We start from the raw sequence: 24,790 nt of genomic DNA on the forward strand, positions 1-24,790 counted from the left end.
TGGTGAGGCAGGGCAGGGCCCCCGCTGGGCAGGAACTGGCTCCTGTTGGGCAGGGCTGGGCTGGGCCTGGGCCAGGACCCCGGGGTGGGGGAGGGGAGCGCCTCCCCTTACTCTCTCCCCCGGGACTGTTCCAGGGGTTTAATCATTAATGTGCACGTTTAGCCTTTGGTTGCAGGCTGGAATTTGGGATCTGTGCCCAGGAGCAATTATCTCTGACACATTATTTTGTGTAAAATCGCTTTTAGCTGATAAGGCTGAAATAAAATGGGGTCCATTAACCAGTGCTGGCCTTGGCATCTGGGGCTCCCTGGGAGGTCACCAAGGAGCCATCTTTTTTCATTTTCTTTTTGGGGGGGGGAGCATGAAATACCTTCTAGAACATTTGTGTAACACGGTGACCCTGCCCCGTGGCAGCGGGTGAGGTCACAGGCCCCCCCCTTGCTCCCCGCCCCTCGTCAGTCCCATCTGTGGCTTGGGAGGCTGGCAGCGGGCCCTCACTGTATCCTTTCTGCAGTCCATTTTGGGGGCTGGGGAGTTGTGTCCACTTTGCCCCCTTTGCTTGTGTTCCTGTGACAGCTTATAGCCGGAGCCAGAGGTCCAGGCAGGAATGAGAGGAGGGGTCCTCCCGGCTGGGCCCAGGCGTTCCCCAGAGACAGGGGTGCCCAGCTGGTCTCCCATCCTCGGGACAGGTGCCCAGGCCTCCTTTTCCTTCCCTGCCTGAACCCAGAGGACTGAATCAGGCACCCAAACCCTGGGAGTCACGTGAGGTCCAGCCACTGACCCTGACACAGTATGGGTGGGCAGAGAAAGGTTACCAGGCATGCGCATCCCAGGAAGACAGCCCCTCTTCAGACATCTTCTAGGTTCAGACAGGAGCTGGGTAGGCTTGAACAGACAAAGAATTTGGGGCTGAGAGGTGAGAGGCATGCGCAGTTCACAGTCCGAGTCTGGGGTGTGTTCTGGTGCTGGTTACCCGAGTCCTTCGATTTGGAGGTGTTTGGGGAACTTGTTATTACTTCATCCCTCAAGGAGAGCAGCCTGGCCAGGCTGGCAGATGCCTCCCCGCCGCAGGACAGTCTTTGCTGGGTTTCAAGATGGCTCTGAAGTGAATGCAGGAGGAAATGGCCCAGAGCAAAGCAGACCGATACAAAGTGGAGGCTGAGATGGCTAGCTTTTACCTTCCTTGCTTCCGGTTCATTCACTGACCCACAGAAAGAGTCTGTGTTCTTCAGCAAAAGTAGCTGTTAAGCCTCTGCTACATTCCCCTGAGCTTGGAGACAGCGGGCTGTGTGCCCGCCCAGGGGCCAGCGCTGCGTTCTGTGGCCCCAGTGTTTTGGGGGTGATGTGGAGAGGCCCCTTTGTGCTTCTCTGGTCCTCTCCACAGACTCCTCTTCCTCCTCCCTGAGACTCATCACAACTCATTGTGAGGCACCTGGAACCATCTGAGTGTCTGCCCACCTTCCACTCTTTTTTTTTTGGTCAGTCGTGGGGCTTGAACTCTGGGCCTGGGCGCTGTCCCTCAGCTCTTCAGCTCAAGACTAGCGCTCTACCGCCTGAGCCACAGCACCACTTCCTGTTTTCTGAGTGGTTTATTGGAGATAAAAGTCTCACTGAGTTTTCTGCCCGGACTGGCTTTGAACTGCGATCCTCAGATCTCAGCCTCCTGAGTAGCTAGGGTGACAGCGTGAGCCACCGGTGCCGGCTGTCACCTTCCACTCTTCTGCATTTCTGCCTTTCCAGCTCAGGGCTCAGGGGACTGCACAGTCAAGAGCTCCTGGACAGAGCTGGGCGTGGTCAGCTCCTCCCCCCCCCCCTTTGTAACCACAGCACGGGAAGGCAGAGGCTGGAGGACTGTGAATTTGAAGCCAGCCAGAGGGTCAGGGCCAGGGTCTGCTTTCCAGCCGCCACTCCTGCTTGACTCCCCCCTCCCCCAGACACCCCTGGGTCTTCCTGGCTGGCTCTACTGGGCTCCATTTCCTGCTGTTCTGTGAGGCTGTGGGGCCTTCCTGCCGGCTAACCCCCAACTCCGGATGCGAGGACACTCCCAGAACCCTACCCAGCCGCACGTGGTCAGGCTGCAAGGGAAGGGCTGACCCGCGCTGCCCGATGGGCACACCCCCTAAGAACCGTCTGGAATCCAGGAAGTTGGAGCCTCAGGCAGGAGTCCTGGGGGTCTGGCAGCCGCACCTCCACCCTGCACACAGGATGCTCAAGGACCTCACTGGGGACAGCCCCTCCCAGCCCCTCCTCCGCTCTGTGTTTAGCATGGCCTTCGTTTCCCCAGAGCACACGAGAGAGCTGTCCTGCGGGACCCCTGCTCTGCTCTTGCTCTGGGACTGTGCAGGCCAGGCCCTGGCCCCTGGGGCTAGGATCCAACCTACAATTTCAGAGGATGTGGCCTGCGCAGAGGAGGCTTCTGACCTAGAGGTATGGTTCAAGTGGTAAGAGCTCCTGCCTATCCAGCACCAGGCCTTACGTTCAAACCCCACTACTGCCAAAAAATAAGTGACAAAAGAAAGTAAATGGAGATGTCTGGGATGGTTGAAAGGTTGCCATTCTGTCAACAGGGTTTAGACAATTCTCAAGAAGGGAGCTGGTTATTCCAGAGTTGATTCCACGCGATCTACAGAGACCTGTTCCAGAGCAAGCACGGCTACTCGACACCTCCCGAACGGAGCGCTGCAGCCCCAGGGCCCAGGCACGCTGGCTTCCTCCTTGGAGGTCACCCCGGGAGCACAAGGTAGCTGCCCACAGCACTCAGGGACTTCCAGGCGTGGCCGGGGACAGGCGTTTCCCCAACCCGCAGGCAGGCTGCCTTATCTCCTGCCTCTCCAGATGCTTTCCACGTGTTGGGAGTTCTCTCCCACTCCCAGCCCTGCCCAGCCCAAGCCCAGCTGCGCATTGTGTGTGTGCATGTGTGGGCACGTACGTGTAGGCATATGTGTGTGCGCGGGCACGCGTGTGCATGCGCCAGATGGCCATGCCTAGGCCCTTGAGCAAGATGGAGCAGCCTGGGTGGGGTCACCCTCAGGGGAGGACGGTGATGACCAGCCCTGCTGTGCCCGGACTCACTTCAGGGGAGCATGGTGATGACCAGCTCTGCCGGGCCCGGACTCACCCCAGGAACTCGCCACCCTGCACTGCCCACTCTGGCTCAGTGCTAAGAGGAGCCAGCTCCGTGGAGGGGTGGCCAGGCAGGTGGAGAGCAGGGCGTATGCCCCACCCTTCTCTGTAGCCCGGCCAGGTGCTGGGTGCTGCTGGTATAAACCAGCCCAGCTCTAGCCCTGGAGACTCATCTCTGGAGACCCCTCACAGACAGCTCTTCAGCAGCTACCAGGATCCGTGCGATATGTTACAGCTCAGGCCACCCCTACCCCAGCCCTACCCCAGCCTCTGGCCCAACTCTGTCCTCTGGGAGCCATGTGACTTCTGGAGCCTCAGTTTCCTCTCCTGTCTCCTGGGGTACCTGCCTGGTGCTAGCTTAGCACTCAGGACAAGGCCCTGGCTTGTCCCCCCCCCACACTCTGCCCCCCTCTCAGCTGGGTGGGTGGGGTGAAGGGAACTTGGTTGGTTTGGGCAGGAATCCTGTAGCGGTCTACACAGATGGACAAGACTGACCTCATGCACAAAGGTGCCTGTTGGGGGGCACCGGACTCCGGGAAACCCCGAGGTCCCAGAAAGTCTGTGCTCATGGGCTGGGACTGAGGGTGCAGCTCAAGGACAGCCAGACCCATGAGGCGGTGGCCTGGGGAGCCAAATACAGCCCGAGGGATGGGGGGTTCCTGCCCGATGCTCCCACTGGAAGAGTCCAGGAGTCCAAGATGTTCTTGGCACCCACCCCACAGCATGGGGTCTGAAAACATCAGTTTGAGAGTGGGTGGTGGCTGAGATCTGAGGACCACGGTTCAAAGACAGCCCAGGCAGGAAAGCCCATGAGACTCTTATCTCCAATAAACTGCTCAGAAAAAGCTGGAAGTGGCACTGTGGCTCAAGTGGTAGAGTGCTACTAGCCTTGAGCAAAAAGAGGCTCAGGGACGGCATCTAGGCCCTGAGTTCAAGCCCTAGCCTAGCACCAGAAAAAAAAGAAAAAAAGAAAAGAAAGCTGAACCTGGACTGACCCATCAAGGAGCCCTGGAGACAGGCCGTGGCGGCACTGGTGTTGGCAAAATCCAAATGTAGAGATCTTACCTGGATTTTTAAAAATTATAGAACGGACAGTACTTTATTGCATAAATGAGTGCAAATGTTCCAATGGCCCAAGGAAAACAGAGGCTGGCTTCAGACAGAAAGGTTAAGGAGAGCAGAAAGAAGCACACAATGCAGACTGGCCACTTCAAAGTTCCTTGAAAGACGGAGATGGGAGAGGAGAACGTGGAGAAGCCACGGGCTGAAATCAGGTCACTCTGGTCAGGGGGGAGGGCTTCGCCACCACGCTGATGGGGCAGTCTGGCTGCTGTCTCTGGCCAGGTGACAAGGTCTTGGTCTTGGTCTCGGTGATGGGAAACTTCAGCCTGAGACTCTCCTGAGATGATGATGATGATGATGGTGGTGGTGGTCATGGAGTTTGAACTCAGGGCCTGGGTGCTGTCCCTGAGCCACAGCTCTACGTCCATTTTTTTCTGGTGGGTAACTGAAGATAAGAGTCTCATAGAGGGGCTGGGAAAGTGGCTCAGTGGTAGAGTGCATGCCTTGCAAGCATGAGGCCCTGGGTTCGATTCCTCAGCACCACATAAACAGAAAAAGCCGGAAGTGGCCCTGTGGCTCCAGTGGTAGAGCGCTAGCCTTGAGCTGAAGAGCTGAGGGACAGCGCCCAGACCCAGAGTTCAGGCCTCATGACCGGCAAAAAAAAAAAAAAAGAGTCTCATAGAGCCGGGCACCAGTGGCTCACACCTGTAATCTTAGCTACTCAGAAGGCTGAGATCTGAGGATCGCAGTTCAAAGCCAGCCCAGGCAGGAAAGTCTGTGAGACTCTTATCTCCAATAAAGCACTAGAAAACCGGAAGTAGCGCTGTGGCTCAAGCAGTAGAGCGCTTTCCTTGAGCTGAAGAGAGGAGGGACAGCGCCCAAGCCCAGAGTTCAAGCCCCACAACCAACCAAAAAAAAAAAAAAAGTCTCATAGAGACTTTTCTGCCCAGGCTGGCTTCAAACCCTGATCCTCAGATCTCAGCCTCCTGAGTAGCTAGGATTACAGGCATGAGCCAACAACTCATTATATATTTTTTATATAATGATGTTATGTGCTGGTGGCTCATACTTGTAATTCTAGCTTCTAAAGAGGCTGAGATCTAAGGATATTAGTTTGGAGCCAGCCCGAGCAGAAAAGTCTCTAACTTTGAACAAAAAGGTTCAGAAACAGTGCCCAGGCCTTGAGTTCAAGCTCCAGGACTGGCAGCAAAATAAATATGTCACTATTATACATTAAAACATTTTTCTCAACCTGAAAACTATTTTTTCTGATTTTATGATAGATAAGGGTATTTCTGCCGACATGACCGTGAGTCTGCAGTGTCTTGGGGTGAGTGGCCTGCGCAGAGTGGCCCTGCCCCAAGGCTGCAGGGTCAGAGAGGGCAAATCGCTCCTGGAGCCTGGAGACCCCTCACCTCTTCCAGTGCAGTCCCTTCAGACGCCCCCATGGCTGGTAGAGCTGTAGCCACAAGAAGCACAGCTTGCCCACCGTCTGGGCATAGGCTCAGCTCCTCCAGCCTTCTGGAGCGGCTCCACTGTTCAGCCCTAACAAGGGACAGGGGCTCCAAGCTTGGCGTGGAAGGACCCTCTCTGGGAACAGGGAGGAGCTGCCCGTTTCATTGCTCTGTCCAGAGATAGGATCAGACCCGGGAAGAAACCCAGGGGGCTGCTGTGGGGCCTCTGGCTCCTCAGAAAACCCCAGGCCCCACGGAGCCCACGCCTTTACCAAGAACCGGAAACGGAGCAGGAAGTGTGTGCGTGCCTTTACCTAGAACTGGAAGCGAAATAGGAAGTGTGGCTGTAAAAATAGAAGTTCCAGTCGGGCTGATCAGGCGTGGAAAGTCGGCGCCACACCTTCCGCCCGGCCGCGGTTGGCTCAGGCACACGCATGGCCGGCCTGGGACTGCCCAGCCTCCTGCCCTCTGTTCACGGGCACCTCCTGGGCCACTGCGGCTTCCTAAGGACTGGACGCTGTGGTGGGGGCACTGATTCCCAAGAATGGCCGGCCAGGCCCAGAAGTCTGGGCCACTCTCCTTGTCCATCTTCAGCCTCTTGGCTCCTGTGGGGCCAGCCTCAGAGCTAGCCACGCCCTGGCATACTTCCAAACGGGACAGCTTGAGCAAGGTGTGTCACACCTGAGCCTCCTGCTGGGTGTCAGCCACCGAGCAGGGGCGCTCAGTGACAGGCCCGGTCAAGGGAGGTGGGGTTTCTCCCTCACACCTTCTCCTGTCTGAGAGCTCAGCGCGCTGCCCCTACAGGTCGCAGCCGCTCGGGCTCTAGTCCCTCAGGCCTCCGCTTGGCTCACGTTGGAGTTGGGAGGCCAGGGCTCCATTCAGGCCACTTACGGCCTGTTACAGCCAGGCTTCCTGGGCTCTCTACTCCCTGGAATGTGCTGGAAACCCCAGCTCCTGCTGGCCTCCGGAGAGAACGAGTGGTGAAGATGGTTGTGCACACTGTGGAGTCCACACCCCTGCAGGAAGGTCTGCGCACGCGCAGCGGAGGGAGCTCCGCAGCGGGAGTGCTCCCCTCCTGACCGCAGTCCTCCCTGCTCCGTCCTCTGTCAGGCCCCGCCCAGCTGAGCCCGGATGGTGGTGACCCCAGGAGCGGAGGCAGGTGAGTCGACCTTTCCAGGAACAGGAAGTGGGTTATTCCCAGAGTGGCCACTCTCGAGGTCAGGGAGTGGCAACAGGCCACGCAGCGGTGACTCCGTCACAGCGGTGACTCCATCGGCAGAGACAGGAGCGCCTGCGGCTCCCCAGGCCCGCCCTGGCCGGCCCCTGCCTACCCCTGCGCCCATGGCTGGCCTGAGCCCCAGGCCTGTGGGAATCTCTGGTCCGGGCAGGCAGGGTCTGGTGGCAGGAGGCAGGACCAGGCCTCCATGAAGAGCCATCGGCAGCCAGTGCAGCCACACACGGGGTCCTGGCCAGGAAAGACCGCACCAGGAGCTGCAAACGTTTGGAGAAAGTTGTGGGCTTGTAACTCTGGCTTGGACATTTTCCACGTAGATGACGGAAGAGGCTCCGCGTGTGAGGCCCTGGGGAAGCCCCTCAGGGGTCCAGGCTCCTGGCTGGAGGTCAGGTGCAGCAAGCAAGCCCTCCATGGCGCGAGGGAGGGCTGGACACCACCCGGGAGCTGTTTGGCATCCAGGGCCCAGGGCTAGCCCTTCCCACATGGTGCCTGGGACAAGTCACTTCCCACGTCCCGGTTGCTCCACGTCCTGGAGGAGCGGAGGTCACTGGTGTCGTCCATCTGGGCCAGGAGGGTCAGGAATGCTGCTCACCAGGGCACAGCTGCCCCAGGGTCCTCCCCTCCCCCCACCTCACCGCTGGATGCCAACGACGGTGAGGAGATGGGGTCTGGTTTTCCTTCCCGATGGGAATGGGCTCATGGAGCCTTAGCGTGGCATGAGAGCACCTATTGCTGGGCACAAGGAGGGCTGAGTCATCAGGCCCATGGGCAAGCCACGGGGGGCCTTCACCCCAGCACCCGAGCTGGGACAGGCCAGGTCACCTGAGCAGCGTGGAGCTCTGCGGAGCTGGAGGGAAGGCCGGGCCTCAGCCGGGGCCCATCCCCAGGAGCAGGAAGCAGCTGGGAAAACAAGATAGGCAGCATGCCGGTGGCCAGCGCGGCCCGGGGATGGCCGGTGGCACAGCCAGCACCCTCATAGCTCTTACTCTACCTGCCTGCTGTCCAGCACAGAGCAAGCTGCGGGGCGATGGGGGACGGGTGAGGCAGGGTTGCGGCTGCCCCTCCCCCCCAGGGTCTCACAGCTCTGCTGCCTCCCCAGAGGGACTCTGGTGAATTATGAGCCTGCTGAACTGTGATGGCCCCCATCTAACACCCCTCCCCACTCCAACGCACTATCGCCTTTATAATCAGAAAATAACAAGAGGGCACTTCAAAAACAATAAAGCCCTGGCCCCAGCCTGCTGGGGCTGGGTGGCAGCAGGTAGTAAGATCATGGGGCAGGGCTTCGTGAACTCCCAGTTGGGTCAGTCTCCAGATGCCTCCGGTCACCAGCCTGGCCGCCCAGATGCCGCGTTGGTGTCTGGTATTATGACTCTGGTATTATGAGCCTCACGGGCCTGGAGGGAGTCTGCAGGATGACTCAGGCTCATTCCCACCATCCCACGATCAACACCGAGCCTGCAGGAGCAATCTCTCCCTGGCTGGAGCCCCGAACACAGGCGCCCTGCGGCCAGGGACAGCGCTGGCAGCTCACAGATGAGGCCCTTTGTGAAGGGGCCTCAGGAACAGCCCAGCCTCTGGAGTTCTGACAAGGCCTCTCCCTGGTCCTCTCAGCCTTGGGTCTCGGGGCAGGCCGTGGGCACGGGGCGGGGGCGGGGCAGGCGGCGCGGGGGCTGGCCTGGGGAACCGGCAGCTGCTTCCTATCTCTGCGGATAAAGCTGGCGCTGCAGTGGAGTCACCGCTGTGACCGAGTCTCCGCCGTGGGGCCTGTTCCCACTCTCTGACCTCGAGAGTGGCCACTCTGGGAATAGCCCACTTCCTGCTCCCAGAGAGGTTGACTCACTTTCTTCCTCTCCTGGGGTCATTCATCAACCTGCTTCACCTCCAGTCTCAGCTGGGCGTGGCTGGGAAAGGACAGACTCAGGGAGGGCTGAGGGCAGGCGGTCGGCACCACCAGCTGTTTGGGGGCTGGCTCACAGGCAGACCTTCCTGCAGGGGTGCGTACTCTACAGTGTGCACAGCGGACCCCTTGTTGTCTCCTCTGGAGAGCCCGAGCACTGGGACAGGAGTCCACTGCCACTGACCCAGGCTGACTCTCCTTCCCTGCTCCCTGCCCCATTCCACACTGTGTGTCTGTGTGACACGGTCATGTGGTCTCCTGTGGCCAGCCGACATGGCATCACGACCTCATCCGTAGGTGAGGACACAGGCTCATGGGGGGTGGCGTTCACTGGCCAAGGTCACTGCTTTCTGACTGGACCCTGTGTGGTGTGGTGCAGGAGCCCAGCTTATACTCAGGCAACAGGCCCAGGCAGGGAGGTCCAGGCTTCTACCTCTGGCAGGTGAGAGATGACCAGAGGCCCGGCAGCCCAACCCAGGCCCAGACCCTCTGTTACACGCTGCTGTGCAGCCCTGCCAGACCTCCATCAGGACCTATGCTGGCTCAGGCTCTAGTGTGGGCATGGATGCTCTGATGCCGGTACAGCAGACATCCTCCTGCTTCCCCTCAGTGCGGCCGCTCTAAGCCCTAGAGAATGGGGTGGCTGGGACGGATGATCCCAGGGAAGCTGCCCCTGAAACCTTTCCTGACTGCACTCACGCGTGCATGCGCGCACATGCACACACGCGCGCGCGCACACACACACACACACATTTCTCCCTGCCCTGGAGCTCTCCATCTCAAGTGAACCCCCCAGAACCTCTGGGGGAGTGGGAACCCAGTTATGAGTGCAAGTTGCACACTAGTATCTGGCCAAGAGTACCCAGTGGCACACTAGTATGTAGGAAGGTTTGTCAAACGTGCCCATGTGAATCCACGGGCTGTCCTGGGTGCCCTCGGCTGGCCTGGAGAGCCCTGGGGAAGGCTTAAGGGAGGCGGCTGGAAAGTCCGGCGTCTGTCCAGAGGAGGACCGGCTGCAGGACGTGGGCTGGTATGGCAGTCTGGCCACGCGGGAGTCTGAGGGGAGGCCCGCAGCAGGGCACTGGTGCCCGGTGTTTGGAAAGCCCTCCATGTTACCTGCCTTCTGATAAGATTTTCCTGGTAGAAACCAGTTAGTTGGCCTCCTTTTGGTTTTGTTAGGAATTTTGTTGTCTGTTTTGTTTGTCTGTTTTTTGGAAACATTCATGGGTATCTGGCACAAAAATAAAAATGTGAGCTGGGTGTCTGTCATCCTAGCTACTCAGGAGGCTGAGATTTGAGGACCACCGTTCAAAGCCAGCCTGGGCAGGAAAGTCCATGAGACTCTTATTTCTAATTAACTACCAGGAAACCAGAAGTGGCACTGTGGCTCAAGTGGTGGAGCACTCGCCTTGAGCTGAACAGCTGAGGCCCAGAGTTCAAGCCCATGACCAACCAAAAACAAACAAAATGTGATTGATACAGTTTTTTGAGACTGGGTTGGTTGGCTGGGTGGGGGAGGGGTTTCTCCAAGTGCACAGGAAACTCTTGCTGGAGTCAGCTCTCAGAGGTCAGGGCAGGCGGCCAGCCCTTCTGACAGTTCAGGCAGGACCAGCTGTCTTCTGGGATGGGCTGCCACAGAATCTTCTCTGACCCAGAGTCCAGCCTGAGGCCAGCATAAAGCTGACCTCAGAGCATGTTTGTGTTGTGAGTAAATGACCCTGAGTAGAGACAGAGAGATGGGCAGAGCCCGGGCAGGTGGGATGAGCCCTCCTTAGACTCTCAGGGGGTCATTCTCCCTGCCCGTTTACTAGAAGATGTTATTAAACTAATATTTATAAAAATGCTTTTATACTATTTTAATTAATTAAGGCTTAATTAAAATAGCCACGTGCTGGTGGCTCACACCTATACTCATTGCTACTCAGGAGGCTGAGATCTAAGGATGGTGGTTTGAAGTCAGCCTAGACAGGAAAGGCCATGAGATTCTTATCTTCATTTACCACCAAAATCTGGAAGTAGAGCTGTGGCTCAAATGGTTGAGTGCCAGCCTTGAGCAAAACAAAAACAAAATCTAAGGAATAGTTCCTAGGCCCTGAGTTCAAACCCAGGACCAGTACAAAAATAAATAGAGGTTGGAGATTGAGCTCAGTGGAAGAGCACTTGCCTGGCAAGTGCAAAGCCCTGAGTTCAGTCCTTGGGCCTGAAAAAAAATGCAATTTTGGCCTTGTGTATTTTAGTCTGATGGTGTGGTTGTGGGTATGGCGGTGTAGTTGTGTGTATGACGGGTGGTGTGTGTAAATCGCCTCTCCTCTTTGCAAACCAGATCTGCGTCTTATGGAGGACTCTACACTCTGACCTGCCACTGCTGCCAGGGTGCTCAGGCAACAGCCCTGCCCTTGAGCCTGCTGGGTGAGGGCTGGAGGGCGCAGCCCTGAGGGCTCTCATGAGAAAGGAATAGGTAGTCAGCTGGGAATGCTGTGGACAGTGTTCTGGGGCCTCTGAGTGGAAGCTCAGCCTGGTCTCCCTCCACCACCAGGCTCCCTGAGACAGCCCGTGTGCCCTCCAGACACACACAGCCTCACCCCCTCGTGGCGGCTGGATCTAGGTGCTCTTGCCCGCCTGGCTATGAGAGCAGGTCAGTCCTCCGGTCACACGAGCTTGGGGTGGCCCCTCTACTGGTGCCCGACCCCTAGGACTTGGGTCAGGGCCAGGCACAAGCTGGAAAGGCCAGGTTACTGGGTGGGAGAAGGTTTGACCTGCAGCCTCCCACAAAGGCCGGCAGCCGACCAAGGTGCTAATTAGGGCATCTGAGGAGGAGGAGGGGGAGAAAGGACCTTGGGAAGTGGCCTCCTGTCTCCCCAGCGCCCTCTGGCTGGAACTCTCCGAGCCCCAGGCTCGGGATCTCGCCCGGCTCTCTTCCACCGCTGACCTACAATTTCTGCTCCGGAGGCCTGGCCGCCCAAGGCCAGGGGCGTCCCCGCCGTAGGGGTGGGGACACACTCAGGGCGAGTCCAGGTGCGTCGGCGGAGCGAGGCCTGTTTTCCCAGGGCTGGGCCCCACCTGACTGCCTCGTTTTGGTTTCCTTGGAGGCCTTGGGCTTATCAATGAGAGCACGGGAGCTCCGGAGCCCACAGGTACTACAGCCATTAGCAGCTCGGCCCCGCCCCTCCCGCCGAGCCCCGCCCCGCAGGCCCGCGAGCCCCGCCCCCGGCGAACCCCGCCCCACGGCCCCGCCCCTCCCGGCGAACCCCGCCCCGCAGGCCCCGCCCCCGAAGCGCTGAAAGCCCCGCCCCGCAGGCCCTGCCCCCACTCAGGCTGCGCGCGCGCGCTGGGCGGCGCCGGGGCGGGGCTCGGGAGGCGGTGTCCGAGCCCTCCGCGCCCTAGCCTTGGTCCGTAGGCTTGGACCCGAGTCCTCGCTCCCCTGCTTTCAAAAGCTTCTCGTGGTAAAATAGAGAACATGGACGACAGGTACCTACAGCCGAGACCGTGCGCCCTGCCCGTGCTGCCGCTGCTGCCTCGGGTTGCGGAGGGGTGGCGGCAGGTCCTCGCGCCCGGCCCGCCCCTCCGCCCGGGCCCCGCCTCTGCCCCTCCGCCCCGCCCCTCCGCCCGGGCCCCGCCCCTGTCCCTCCGCCCCGCCCCTCCGCCCGGGCCCCGCCCCTGCCCCTCCGCCCCGGCCCCGCCCCTGCCCCTCTGCCCCGCCCCTCCGCCCCGCCCCTCCGCCCCGGCCCCGCCCCCGCCCCGGGCCCCGCCCCTCTACCCCACCCATGTGGCCGCAGACCTCGCCCAGCCCCCGGCCTCCCGGGTTCTCCGTGTGCGCTTCTGAGAAACACGTGAAGCCCGTTCCTCGTGGACGCGGAGGACTCGTTGTTGGCAGTTTACACGTGGGGCTTTTAGAGGAGGGGACTGAGGACGACCCCCCCTCCCCCGCCCGGGAGCAGCCCGCCCATCTGCCCTGCTCTGCTCCGTCCCGTCTTCCCACGTTATTATTATTATTATTATTCTTTCTCGGTCGTGGGGCTTGAACTCCGGGCCTGGGCGCTGTCCCTCAGGTCTTCAGCTTCAAGCTAGCACTCTACCTTGAGCCACAGCACCACTTCCGGTTTTCTAGTGGTTAATTGGAGATAAGAGTCTCAAAGACTGCCCTGCCCCGGCTGGCTTTGAACCGTGATCCTCAGATCTCAGCCTCCTGAGTAGCTGGGATGGCAGGCGTGAGCCACCGGCACCCGCTTTCCTACGTTGTTTTGACACAACTCAGAATTTTCTTTAAAAAAATTTTAAAAATTAAAAAATTAAAAATTAAGAGAAAAAGAATTTACATGTGCCAGACCCTCATCCCAGGCATGTAGCTTGGCAGAGAGCCAGGGGACCAGCACAGCCGGTGTCCACAGAGAGCCAGGGAACCAGCCAGGGCCGGGGACCAGCCAGAGCTGGTGTCCAGCAGGGAGCCAGGAAACCAGCCAGAGCTAGTGTGCAGTAAAGCGCTAGGGGACCAACCAGAGCCAGTGTCCAGCAGGGAGCCAGGGGACCAGCCAGAGCCAGGGACCAGCCAGAGCTGGTGTCTACAGAGAGCCAAGGAACCAGCCAGAGCTGGTGTGCAGTAGAGCGCCAGGGGACCAGCCAGAGCCAGTGTCCAGCAGGGAGCCAGGGGCCAGCCAGAGCTGGATGTCCAACTGGTGAGGGCCGTGGAGCAGAGAGAGAGCCCAGGGCAGGTGAAAGGGGTGAGGAGCCACCAGGGCCTCATCCAGGAAAACCAGCAGAGAAACAGCTGCTACAAAGTGGGGTGATTCCCCCTGTGCTGCCATCCATCCCCCCCCCCCATGGCGCTGCCCCACTCTTGGAGGGCCAGAAGGGAGAGTCTGCTCCTCCTGCCCTCTGCTGGGGCCACTGGAAGCCCTGTGGGGTGAGCCCACCCTGACCTGGTTGACAGCAAGGCCACACGTTCCCCAGTGTCTGAGCCAGTCGGTTCCTATCAAACAAGAGCCTGCCAGGCCCCAGCCTTAGACAAAGGATGCTTTGTTCAGGCACCAAAATAAACACTTCCCCTGGATATTCACCCGAGGGACTGAATGTAATGTGGGGTGTAAGTTACTCTTTAACTGGCAACAGGATCTAAGCTATGGCCTTTCCTGAGCTCATTTCCTGGAAGGAAGGTATCACCACTGCTAATTTGGGTGTTGATTAGTCAACCCTTTGGTGGCCCAGAAGCAGCTGGGGGGGGGGGATCATCACTGTCACTGGGACCCTGAGAACCAGAACATAGTGGTCACTCCACCAGCCTTCCCCAGTGACCAAGGGAGAGGATAGTGAAATAGAGGCCCAGGAGCCTGTTTGTTCAGCCCCCTCCCTTAAATCCTGCCTGTCACTTTGGGAGAGATCTGACAACATGGGCTCCTGTCTAATGCTAGGGCCCTAGCCCTGAGGCGCAGCACCCACCAGGGCCATCCCTAACCTAAGCTGGATTTGTCAATTGGGGTCACGACTGACATATCAAGACTTGTCAACCCTCAGAAACTACCACCGGAGCAGGGTTGGGTTGTAGCTCTGTAGCCGAAGTATCCTCACCAAGCACATGACAGACCCTAGGTTCCACCCCCTTAAACTTAAAAAAAAGGTAGAGATGCAGGTGGCAATGTGGGAAAATGTCACACGGGATCCACAAGGGCAGATACCACCGGGACACCATCCTCAATGGGCAGGCAAGAGCAAAAAGTGGGGGCAGGGAGCTAGTCCAGACAGCCCCCGTCCTCCAGACCCACTCTGTCCAGGCCTAGCCTAGCATTGGGGTCCTGGAGGTAGGCTTGGGGCCTGGTGTGTTCTCTGTTCTCTCGGGGACCCGTGCCCTGTCTGGGACTATGTAAGTGGGCCTCGCTGTGGCTGCAGCCCAGGATCCCCCTTTGAGAACTGCAGCTGGGATGGAAGGCCAGCAGAGAGGGTTTGATGTGCAAGCATGCACTGTGCGCAGTTCCTCTCAGAAGTGAACTCCCAGAACACCTCCTGGCTGGCCCCATGCCTAGTCTTGTGGAGCTTCCGCTGGAGGAGGGAGCCGTGTCCCTCCATTCGAGGGGGGGGTGGGGGAGGGGGCGGGCGAGTGGCTGGGGCAGTGCAGGTGCAGGAACGGCTTCCTGAGCTTCCAGTGCATGGGAGGCCATGGGCCATGAGGGCCACTGTCCCTGGAGTGAGGACAAACACACAGGCTCCCTTTCTGTCCCTTTTCAAAGGAGAGGGCTTGCGTTTCATTGAGCCTGTGGAGAACCTGAGCCTCGGAGCTGGGCAGCCCCTGTGCGGCTCGGAGCTGTCCCCACAGCCTGCTCTTTGTGGGGTGAGCGGCCGGCGGGCCTCCTGCCAGTCTCCTGGATACTTGAGGACACTGCTCGGCCCATCGTGATGTTCCCAAGCCTCCATTTGGGGCGCTCAGGTTACCTGAAGGCAGGTCGTAGAGAAGGCAGAGGAGAGTGCAGTGAGGCCCAGCAGGGTGGTGTCAGGGCCAGGCTCCCGGCTTCCCAGTTCAGGTGCCCCGAGTTCCCTGGTAGGCTGTGGGAAGTGACTCCCAGATGAAGAATCAGGAGCAGGCTGCTTGTTGGGACAGGCAGCCGGGAGCAGGAAGAAGGAAGAACCAATCTGGGACGGGCCTGGGGGCTCGGGGGCCACGCCACAGGAGGAGAGCTGGCTGATTCCAGCTTGGGTCTGGGCAGCCAGTGGTCACTGTTCTGGGGAGGGGGGGGGTGAGGAGGGGATTGCTCTGAAGAAGCCATCAAAGCTGGAAGAAAGCTCAGGGACTGTGCGACTCCAGGGGTCTCCGTCAGGACAGGGTCCATCTTGGCTCTCCTAGGACAATTCAAGCAGGGAACCATCCTTGGAATTCTTTTTTCAAGCAAGGAAGATGTGTGGGAATTTCCTGAGGCTTCCTGCTTCCTCCCCTGTGGAGGGCTGAGATGACCCTCCCAGCTCCCCACTTTGGTGCTGGTCCTGGGGCTTGAGCTCAGGGTCTGGGCTTTGTCAGGGTGTTGGTACAGTCCCTATGCTTTTCTGCTCAAGGCTAGCACTTTACCATTTTGAGCCACAGTACCACTTCTTCTTTCTTTCTTTCTGTGGTTAATTGGAGATGTGTGTCATGGACTTTCCTGCCTGGGCTGGCTTCAAACTGTGATCCTCAGATCTCAGCCTCCTGAGTAGCTAGGATTACAGGTGTGAGCCACCAGCGCCCAGCCTGCCTCTGAGCTTTTGTGCTAGCCCTGTACCACTTGATCCAGTTTCTAGTTTTTCTGGCAGTTAGAGATAAAAGTTTCATGGACTTGCCTGTTGGGGCTGGCTTTGAGCCATGGTCCTCAGATCTCAGCCTCCTGAGGAGCTAGGATCACAGGTGTGAGCCGCTGGTGCCTTGCAGCTGAGGTGCTGCCTGCGTCAGCAGTGGTGTGTGCACACCTTCCCTCTACTGTCCCCCAGCACTGGCCAGTTCCCCCTGTGCTCCCCCGCCCCTTCCTGCACAGTTGCAGGGGGTCAACCTTACTCCTTGCCCCAGGGGAGGCCTTATGACCACGGCCAGGCACTCTGGCTCCACCTACAGGCCACTCTCAGTACACGTCAGCTTAGGAAGCCGTTCTGGACTATCAACTGCAGTTCAAATGGTCTCTTACCCAGCCCAGCACAAGATATGGGCTCCAACAAGAGCAGATTTACTTTAGGTGTGGAGGGAAAACAGCCATCCAGCCTATGTGCGAAGAGCTTCCATGGGACACGGTGGACATCCTCGCTTTCTCCTCCCAACAAGCTCAGACTATCACAGCCCAGTCCCCTCCCAGTGCTCACCAGTGGGGACACCTTCAGCCTGCCACAACCTTTCAGCCTGTTTCCTCTTCTGAAATAACACCCTGTTGGATTCCAGGGAACACACAGGAAGCTCCATGGCACGAGGCTGGTGTTGGTCCCTTCTACAGTGAGCAGCAGCTACCAGACTCTAGTGGGTGTCAAGGCAGGGCCGCAGTCCTGTTCTTCCAAAGATCCGCAATCTCCACAGCCTGCACCTGGGCATCAGCATGTCCCAGGTACCTGAGTCAGTGTATCAGTAACTTTGAAGGGTCTTTTCTTACCATGCTACAGGAGGACCTCCTCTGGAGGCTGAGCAGAGAGGTGTGCGTCTGATGGTGCAAGACTCCAGGGTCAGCACTAAGCCTCACCTCCGTCAGGTGGCTCATGCCTGCAATTCCTAGTTACAGGAAGCTGAGGCCTACAAGCCATGGTTCCAGGCAAGCCTTGGCAGACTCCATCTCCAACTAATCAGCAAAAAGCAGGGCTAGAGGCATGGCTCAAGTGGTAAGGTATCACCATGAATAAGCTGAAGTTTCTGACTTCAAGCCTCTGATACTGGCATACCTAAAAACAGCCTCAGAGCCTGGTGTCAAGTAATGCTTTCACATAGGCTTCGCACAGCCCAGCAAACCCAATACTAAGAGACATGAGGTAGGTTTGTTCCCATCTTACAGAGTGGATTGAGGGGCTGGGAAGGTGGCTCAGTGGTAGAGTGCTTGCCTTGCATGCATGAGGCCCTGGGTTCGATTCCTCAGCACCACATAAACAGAAAAAGCTGGAAGGGGCGCTGTGACTCAAGCGATAGAGAACTCGCCTTGAGCTAAAGAGCTGAGGCACTGCGCCCAGGCCGAGTTCAGGTCCACGACCGGCAAAAAAAAACCAACCCCAAAAAACCCAAAGTGGAATGAGGCTACAGCAGGTCTGATTGTGGCAGGCACCTGACAGGCATTTACCACAGCCCAGGACCTTTATTTTATTGTCAGTTATGGGGTTTGAACTCTAGTCCTGCGTACTGTCCCTGAGCTCTTTAGCTCAAGGCTAGCACGCTGCCACTTGAGCCACAATGCCACTTCCAGCCTTTTTTTTTTTTTTAGTTTATGTGGAATCGAACCCAGGGCCTCATGCATGCCAGGCAAGCACTCTACCGCTGAGCCACCTTCCCAGCCCCGGCCCAGACTTCTACTACATGTTGCAGACAGGTACAGGGAGTCTACAGCTGGACTCCCACAGCCTACCAAATGCCCAGTTCCCAGCGGACTCACGCCTACCTCATGAGTGATACCAGCTGTACCATCTTTTTGCACCTTGACTCAAGGGGTCTTTGGAAATGCTTTAATTGGAGATGAATACTATAGATTATGAATTTGCTATCAGACCAAGTAAAGGTAGTATCAATGATTAGTTTTTTGGTTGTGGGGCTTGAATTCGGGGCCTAGGTTCTGTCCCTGACCTTTGTGCTTAAGGATTGCGCCCTGCCACTTTGAGCCACAGCACTTCCAGTCTAAGTGGTTACGTTTCTGGGCATGGGCGCTGGCACCTGGCTTGGCTGTTTGTTTGAGACATCTTCTTCTGTTGCCTTGCACTTGTGGTTCTTGCCTCCCTCTCCTGCGTGTGGGGATAGGTATGCATCACGCCTGGTTTTCAACTGGCTTGCATGTGCTTGTGTGTATATACACTGGTATGGGGTTTGAGTTCAGAGCCTCAAGCTTTTGTTTGGCCTTTTCAGCTTGTGATTGGTACTTTACCACCTAAGCCACACCTCAACTTCTGGCTTTTTGCAGGTTTATTGGAGAAGAGTCTCTTGGATTTGTCTACCTTAGGCTGGCTTTGAACCAGTCCTCAGATTCTCAGATCTTGAGTAGCTAGGATAATAGTTTTGAGTATCCAGCTCAATTGGCTTTTTTTTTTTGGTCGGTCATGGAGCTTGAACTCTGGGCCTGGACGCTGTCTCTGAGCTCTTCAGCTCAAGGCAAGCTCTTTACCACTTGAGCCACAGTGGTTTATTGGAGGAAAGAGTCTCAAGGGCTTTCCTGCCTGGGCTGGCTTTGAACCGTGATCCTCAGATCTCAGCCTCCTGAGTAGCTAGGATTACAGTTACAGGCACCGGCACCCGGCTTCCTCTCCCTTCTTGTGTTGGAACTTACATAATTAACGTTTCATTTTTGCAGAAGTGTGAACAGGCTCAGAGGTCAGGAGGTGGGCTGCAGATCAGTGGTTTACAGACGTTTATTGAACATTACAGTTGACTGAGTGCCTAGATTGTGACCAGGACCACACCCGAGACTCTGGAGGCCATCTGCTCACCATCCCTAGGTTTCCTAGGATGGCCGCCCGGTGTGAGGCTCAGTGCCTGCTGCCCAAGCAGGACCCCAGGGGAGGACACACTGGAACCCGCACGATGTGGTGCATCTCACAGACACATTTTATTCATGCCACAGAAGAAGTGGTGCCCCTACAAGGATATGTACAGCGGTGTTCCGTGTTCCCAGCTAACCAAGCTTGCTCAAATGTGCAGGCAGACCGGCGTTTCCCATCGTGCAGAGGAGCTAATGATGGCCGTGAGAAGGCGCAGGGGCGGAACCTTTCAAGGAGAAGCACAATGTAGATTCGATTTAGAAAGGAAAGCAGCAAAACATGATTTGCTTTCTAAGTATCAACAAGTAGAAAGTTTAAACAATTTTCAAGGCTACAAGACAGCACGGAGGAGTATTTCTCAGGGGAACTCTCAGCGTGGCTTGTGCACAGGACTCTGCTGCAGCAGCTCATCTTCAGAGGCATGGAATGGTCCCCCACCTCCCGCCACACACAGGAGAAACAGAGAAGAAACACCCCACCAGAACTAGGGCATGGATCTGGTAAGAAGCGTCCTTGTAAACACATTCTGAATGCCGCTAGGAACTTCCCAGGGTAGCAGGCTCACCTAGCTAACTGCTGCTCTTCTATCACTGGCATCGGCTGTCTCCAATTTCTCCTTTTTCTATTATCCTGGGAAATTTTACTTGACTCACTGGGGTGAAGGGTCTTGTGGTGCTGGTCCTGGGGCCTTGACTCAGGGCCTGGGTGCTCTCTTAGCTCTTTTTCTCAATCTGGAGCTCTACCACTTTAGCCACACCTCTACTTCTGGCTTTGTGGTGGTGAACCTCACTTAAGTCTCACAGACTTTCCTTCTTTCTCTTTGTTGTCGGTCGTGAGGCTTGAACTCTGGGCCTAGGCACTGTTCCTCAGCTCTTCAGCTCAAGGCTAGCGCTCTACCACTTGAGCCACAGCACCACTTTCTGGCCTTTTCTGTTTATGTGGTGCTGAGGAATCAAACCCACGGCCTCATGCATGCAAGGCAAGCGCTCTACCACTGAGCCACCTTCCTAACCCTTCACAGATTTTCCTGACCACTGGTTTTGAACTGTGATCCTCAGATCTCAGCCAGGAATTCAAGTGTGAACCAATTGTGCCTGGCACATGTTGGTTTTTAATTCATTCATAAATTCAGAATTCTCACAGCAATCTTCATATTTGCAAGTATTCTACTCTACTACTTCACATACTTACTGCATTTAGATTCATTTTAATTCAGAACTGATACAATTTGGTTTGAAAAGATAAGATGGTGTTTTTCATTTCCCAACCATTCAAAAAAGAAAAAAAAACTTACCTTTTAAAGCCTTACTTCTTTTATCTAAAATAAAAGTGAAAAGTTGGTTGCATCAATGCTGTATCTTTTGGTAACTGTCAAAGTCAACATTTGGCTGAGACGTCACCGCTCAGGCGAAGCAGCGGAGGGAGCCCTGGGCCAACAGGAGTCACACGTGGGCGGCTTCTGACGCAGGGCCCCTTGCCCTTCGCATTCTGATGGCTCGCTTCTTCCCTCCTCCCCTCCACACCCCTTCTTCCTCCCTCTTCCTAATCAAGGGCTTACTACACAACTGGGCTTTGTCTCTGTTCCATGGAGAACCACATTCTTATTCCCCCATTTCAAGTTTTCAAGTTTCATTAGGAAGACATGGCAGTTGAAAAAGCTTGAGAAAGCACTGCACATAACACTGTGCCTCAAGGCATCTCAGCCTGTGTCACTTAAGATGAAGGGCGCTTCCCGTGTATTAGTACTACTGTCATACCCAGGTTATCAAGGTTCTTGATCAGTTTCCCTACTGTCCCCAGGCTTTTCCCAGTCAGCCTCCACTGCCCAGATTCTCACAAAGGATCACAACAGATCGTTGTTTGTGCCCTATGAAGAGCCACTGATCTGATTCAGGAAAGTTTTCTTCCTAAGCTTAAATAATAATAATAATAAAAACTTACCAGCACTCCTGATCTTATACACGATGAAGCCCATCAACCCCATCCCTACCCAGATCTCCTGGTAAACCTGGGTGTAGTAGGGTTTCAGGGGGATCCAGACATTTTTCAAAAAGCTTTGAAGCATCTGAAAATGAACAGTGACAAACATCAGCCTATCTTCCACCAGCACTGTGCCCCAAGTCACACACCACCCCACTTAAGTGGGAACTCTGCGGGTAAGTGAAACCACAGGGTCAGGTATGATTTCCTCATGAAACAAACACCCAGGTCTGGGCACACTGTCCAGTAGTAGCTCACTCCCAAGCTCATGGCTCCCTACACAACAGATAGCATAGGACAAACGTCCAAACACGACATAATTTATTTAATAAATAACCAACTGGATTTAACTGGAAAAGCCACTGATATCTGAACTTAGGGGTCCTTTATGTGCTGGGCTCTAAGGAATGCTTTCAATGTATCTACAAGGAACTCTAGCAGACTCCTTGCTAGATACCTTGTTTTCACTTTAAGATGAAAGACAGCAGGTAAGGCATTCCAGCAGCTGTCAGCAGCTCTGAGCACTTCCTATCTCCTGGAAGCTGCACCATGGCTAGTGTCTTGCCTGGTCCAGAACCCATCCTCTCACATCACTACCACACACACTACACTCTGGCGGAGTCCTCGCGTGTCACCACCATATGCAGAATTCTACTTCTCTCCCCTATTGTGATTTTCCATGGTCCCAGCGTGTCAGCTTTGTAGGCCCAACCCAGTGATAGGCCAATGGTTGCTTAAATATCTTAATCTGGGGCTGGGATGTAGTTCAGAGGTACAGTGGCTTGCTTAGCACGGGCACCACCCTCGGTTTGATTCTTAGCACCACACATAAGAAAATGACTGTGCCGGGCGCTGGTGGCTCACACCTGTCATCCTAGCTACTCAGGAGGCTGAGATGTGAGGATCGCAGCTCAAAGCCAGCCCAGGCAGGAAAAGCTATGAAACTCTTATTTCCAATAAACCACCAGAAAACTGGAAGTGGTGCTGTGGCGTGGTAGAGTGCTCGCTTTGAGCTGAAGAGAGCAGGGATAGCACCCAGGCCCAGAGTTCAAGCCCCATGACCAACAAAAAAATATAAAAAATATAAAATGACCAAACCTGTATGGTCTTTTATTCACACAGCAAATGTAAACTAGGTATAACTCTTAGGAGCAAAGAAACAGAACTGGGCTATCTAGAGACATGTCCTCAGCCAAGGTATGGATATGCTTAGAGGCCAGAATGAACTTGGAGAACTGAAATGTGCCACCTGACCACTAGACAGTTGCTGGTTTTCTGATCTTCCTTTTTTTTTTTGTCAGTCGTGGGGCTTGAACTCTGTGCGTGGGCACTGTCCCTGCACTTTTCAGCTCAAGGCCAGTGCTCTACTGCGTGAGCCACAGAGCCACTTCTGGTTTTCTAGTGGTTTATTGGAGGTAAGGGTCTCACGGACTTTCCTGCCTGGGCTGGCTTTGAATCTCAATCCTCAGATCTCAGCATCCTGAGTAGCTAGGATTACAGGCTCCCTGCTCTGATCTTCCTTTTGGGCACCAAGTTGATGCATGGCTCCTTGAGTGCCACCTTGTGGGATGGGTCTGTAATCTTCTCTTGGAACTACTTGTGGGTCATCTCTGCACTCAAATTTCTTCTCATTGTATCCTGCCTTTGTGACAGAGTATTAAAGGTTCCAAGGAACCTATCAACAGCCTTCTCTTGAGAAAATCCAAACAGGACTCAAGGGGGGTTCTGGGACAAGGAGTGAACCCCTCCCCTCTGGGACCAGAAAGGACTGGAATGGTGCTGGGGAACCTAGGTCTCAATACCAGCTATGCTTGCTCTGCTCTGATGCTGCTGCTTCATAGGGGCCCTCCACCTACCTCACAGAGCAATCAGTGGGGTCCAGAAGGAATAAAAAGGACCCATCTAAGAATTCAGTAAAGGATCATAGCAGTAACAGAAACAATCACTAAAAATGCTTAGCTAACAATAATCCCAAGCCACTGGCATTTCTAGCTAGGATAAAACAAAAACCAAAATACTTCACTGCTTGGAGCAGTAGTTCATGACTAGAGTCCTAGATCCTCAGTAGGTTAAGATTGATGAGACTGAGGATCAAGGCGAGAAGAGAAAGAAGTTTGGGATGTCAAATCTCAACCAACAAAAAAGCTGGATATAGTTGGGTGCTGTGTGGCTCATGCCTGTAATCCTAGCCATTCAGGGAGGCTGAGATCTGAGGATCATGGTTCAAAGCCAGCCTGGATAGGAAAGTCTGAGACTCTTATCTCCAAGTAACCACCTGAAAACTGTGTCAAAGTGGCAGAGCACTAGCCTTGAACAAAAGGACTCAGGGACAGCACATAGGTCTAGTTCAAGCCTGACTGACCAAAACCAAAACACAAAAACAATTGGACGCAGGCATGTGCCTGTCATCCTATTTATACCGGAAGCATAAACAGGATTGAGGCCCAAGCCTCTATTTGAAAAATAATGAAAGCAGAAAGGTCTCGGAGTGTGGCTCAAGTGGATAGCATCTGCCTGGTAAATTCAAAACCTTGTGTTCAAACCTTTTAAACTTCAAACATTAAAACAACGACAAAGTCTCCATTCAGGTGAGGTAAGGGCATCAGGCACAGTGAGATCAAGGACAATAAACTGGAGAGTGAAAAGGACTCCAGCCCAGGGTCTAGACACCTTAGCATTGTCTCCTCACCTCAAATTACCACGGGTCCCTGGTGGCGTGGGGGTGGGTGCGTGCCACCACCCAAGACACAGAACATACTCAAACAGGCAGCTTTACTTCTGCTGTATTTGCTGGAACAGTGATACGTTCCTCATGAGAGGACCTTTCCTTTTTCCGTCCGAGTCCCTTCATCCCAGCCACTCTTCCTAGCTGAACCAGTCTGACAGCGCCCATTTTAACGTCCCATCCCAGCGGCTGGAGGTGCGGCTCAGGGGAAGGCGTCAGATGCCGGGTTTGAGTGCCGCTCTCGGACAAGAAAGGGACCAAGGAAACAGCTCCTGCCCTTCACGTTCCTCCGGACGCTGCCTGTACCCAGCCGTCGACCCAGACTTGCATGTGCAGTGCGGGTTGGCACAGTGGAACCGCAGGGAAGGTGACTAGCCAGCTCCCGGGCGGGCGGGAGGGCCCCGCGGGCAGCCCCCTCCACCGCGGGTGGGCTCGGGCCCGGCCGCCGTGCTCCCCGGCCATTCCGGAGGCCGGGGCGGGCGAGCGGGCCGAACCAAGGTCAGCGTGCGCGCGGGGCCCTCGCCCGCCCTCCCGACGCCCGCTGCCGGGCCCCGCCGCTCCCGTCCCGCTCGCGGCCAGCCCCGGCCGCCGAGGGCCAGGCCCCGCTCTCACCTCGACGGGACCGAGGGCTCAGACCCCGCCAGACCCCACAGCCGTCCGCCAGGAAAGGTCACGAGCCGCGCAGGCGCCGCGCAGGGCCCGCCGGGAAGGCGGAAGGAGCAGCGAGGCGCCCGCGCGAGCGGCGCGGCCGCACCTGCGCCCACAGCGCCCCCGGCGGCCCTCGCCCCGCGCGCGGGCCGCGCGACCTTTACCCGTGCTGTTCATGTTTAAGGAAAACGAACAGAAAGCCAAGAGAACATTGGCGGGACTTGGAAAAGCCCACTCAGGTAATAAAGAGCCGAATCAGCTTTTAGTTGCTCAGATAGTGGGAGAATTGTTGAATTAAAAGTCAAGAAAAAGCTGCCCAGCAGCATGAACAGAGTGAACGGAGAGGGGCGGGCGCGGCGGGGGAGCGGAGAGCCTGTCCCCTTGGATCTTACCTGCTTGACCAAGTGGTTACTCTGAGAACCGAGTTGGGAGAAAAGACACTTTCCCACCTATCCTGGGAGCAAAACACTGGGTAAAATGGCTCTTTTGGTAACAGTTATGTT

General features: G+C 56.2%; 1 protein-coding gene across 1 annotated transcript; it reads right to left on the minus strand.

The window, feature by feature from the left end:
• Window positions 1-18,983: 18,983 nt before the first annotated feature.
• On the minus strand, window positions 18,984-24,362 carry Atp5mj (ATP synthase membrane subunit j). The gene is made up of 4 exons (XM_042696870.1): window positions 24,252-24,362; window positions 20,876-20,999; window positions 20,229-20,252; window positions 18,984-19,160 (listed from the first exon to the last, which is right to left on the minus strand). The coding sequence occupies exons 2-4, from the start codon at window positions 20,997-20,999 to the stop codon at window positions 19,126-19,128; spliced, it is 183 nt and encodes a 60-aa protein (XP_042552804.1). The 5' UTR covers window positions 24,252-24,362; the 3' UTR covers window positions 18,984-19,125.
• Between the last annotated feature and the right edge of the window lie 428 nt (window positions 24,363-24,790).

The sequence above is a fragment of the Dipodomys spectabilis genome, unplaced genomic scaffold (assembly GCF_019054845.1).
Source record: "Dipodomys spectabilis isolate Male_0828 unplaced genomic scaffold, ASM1905484v1 ptg000212l, whole genome shotgun sequence".
Classification (NCBI taxonomy): domain Eukaryota; kingdom Metazoa; phylum Chordata; class Mammalia; order Rodentia; family Heteromyidae; genus Dipodomys; species Dipodomys spectabilis.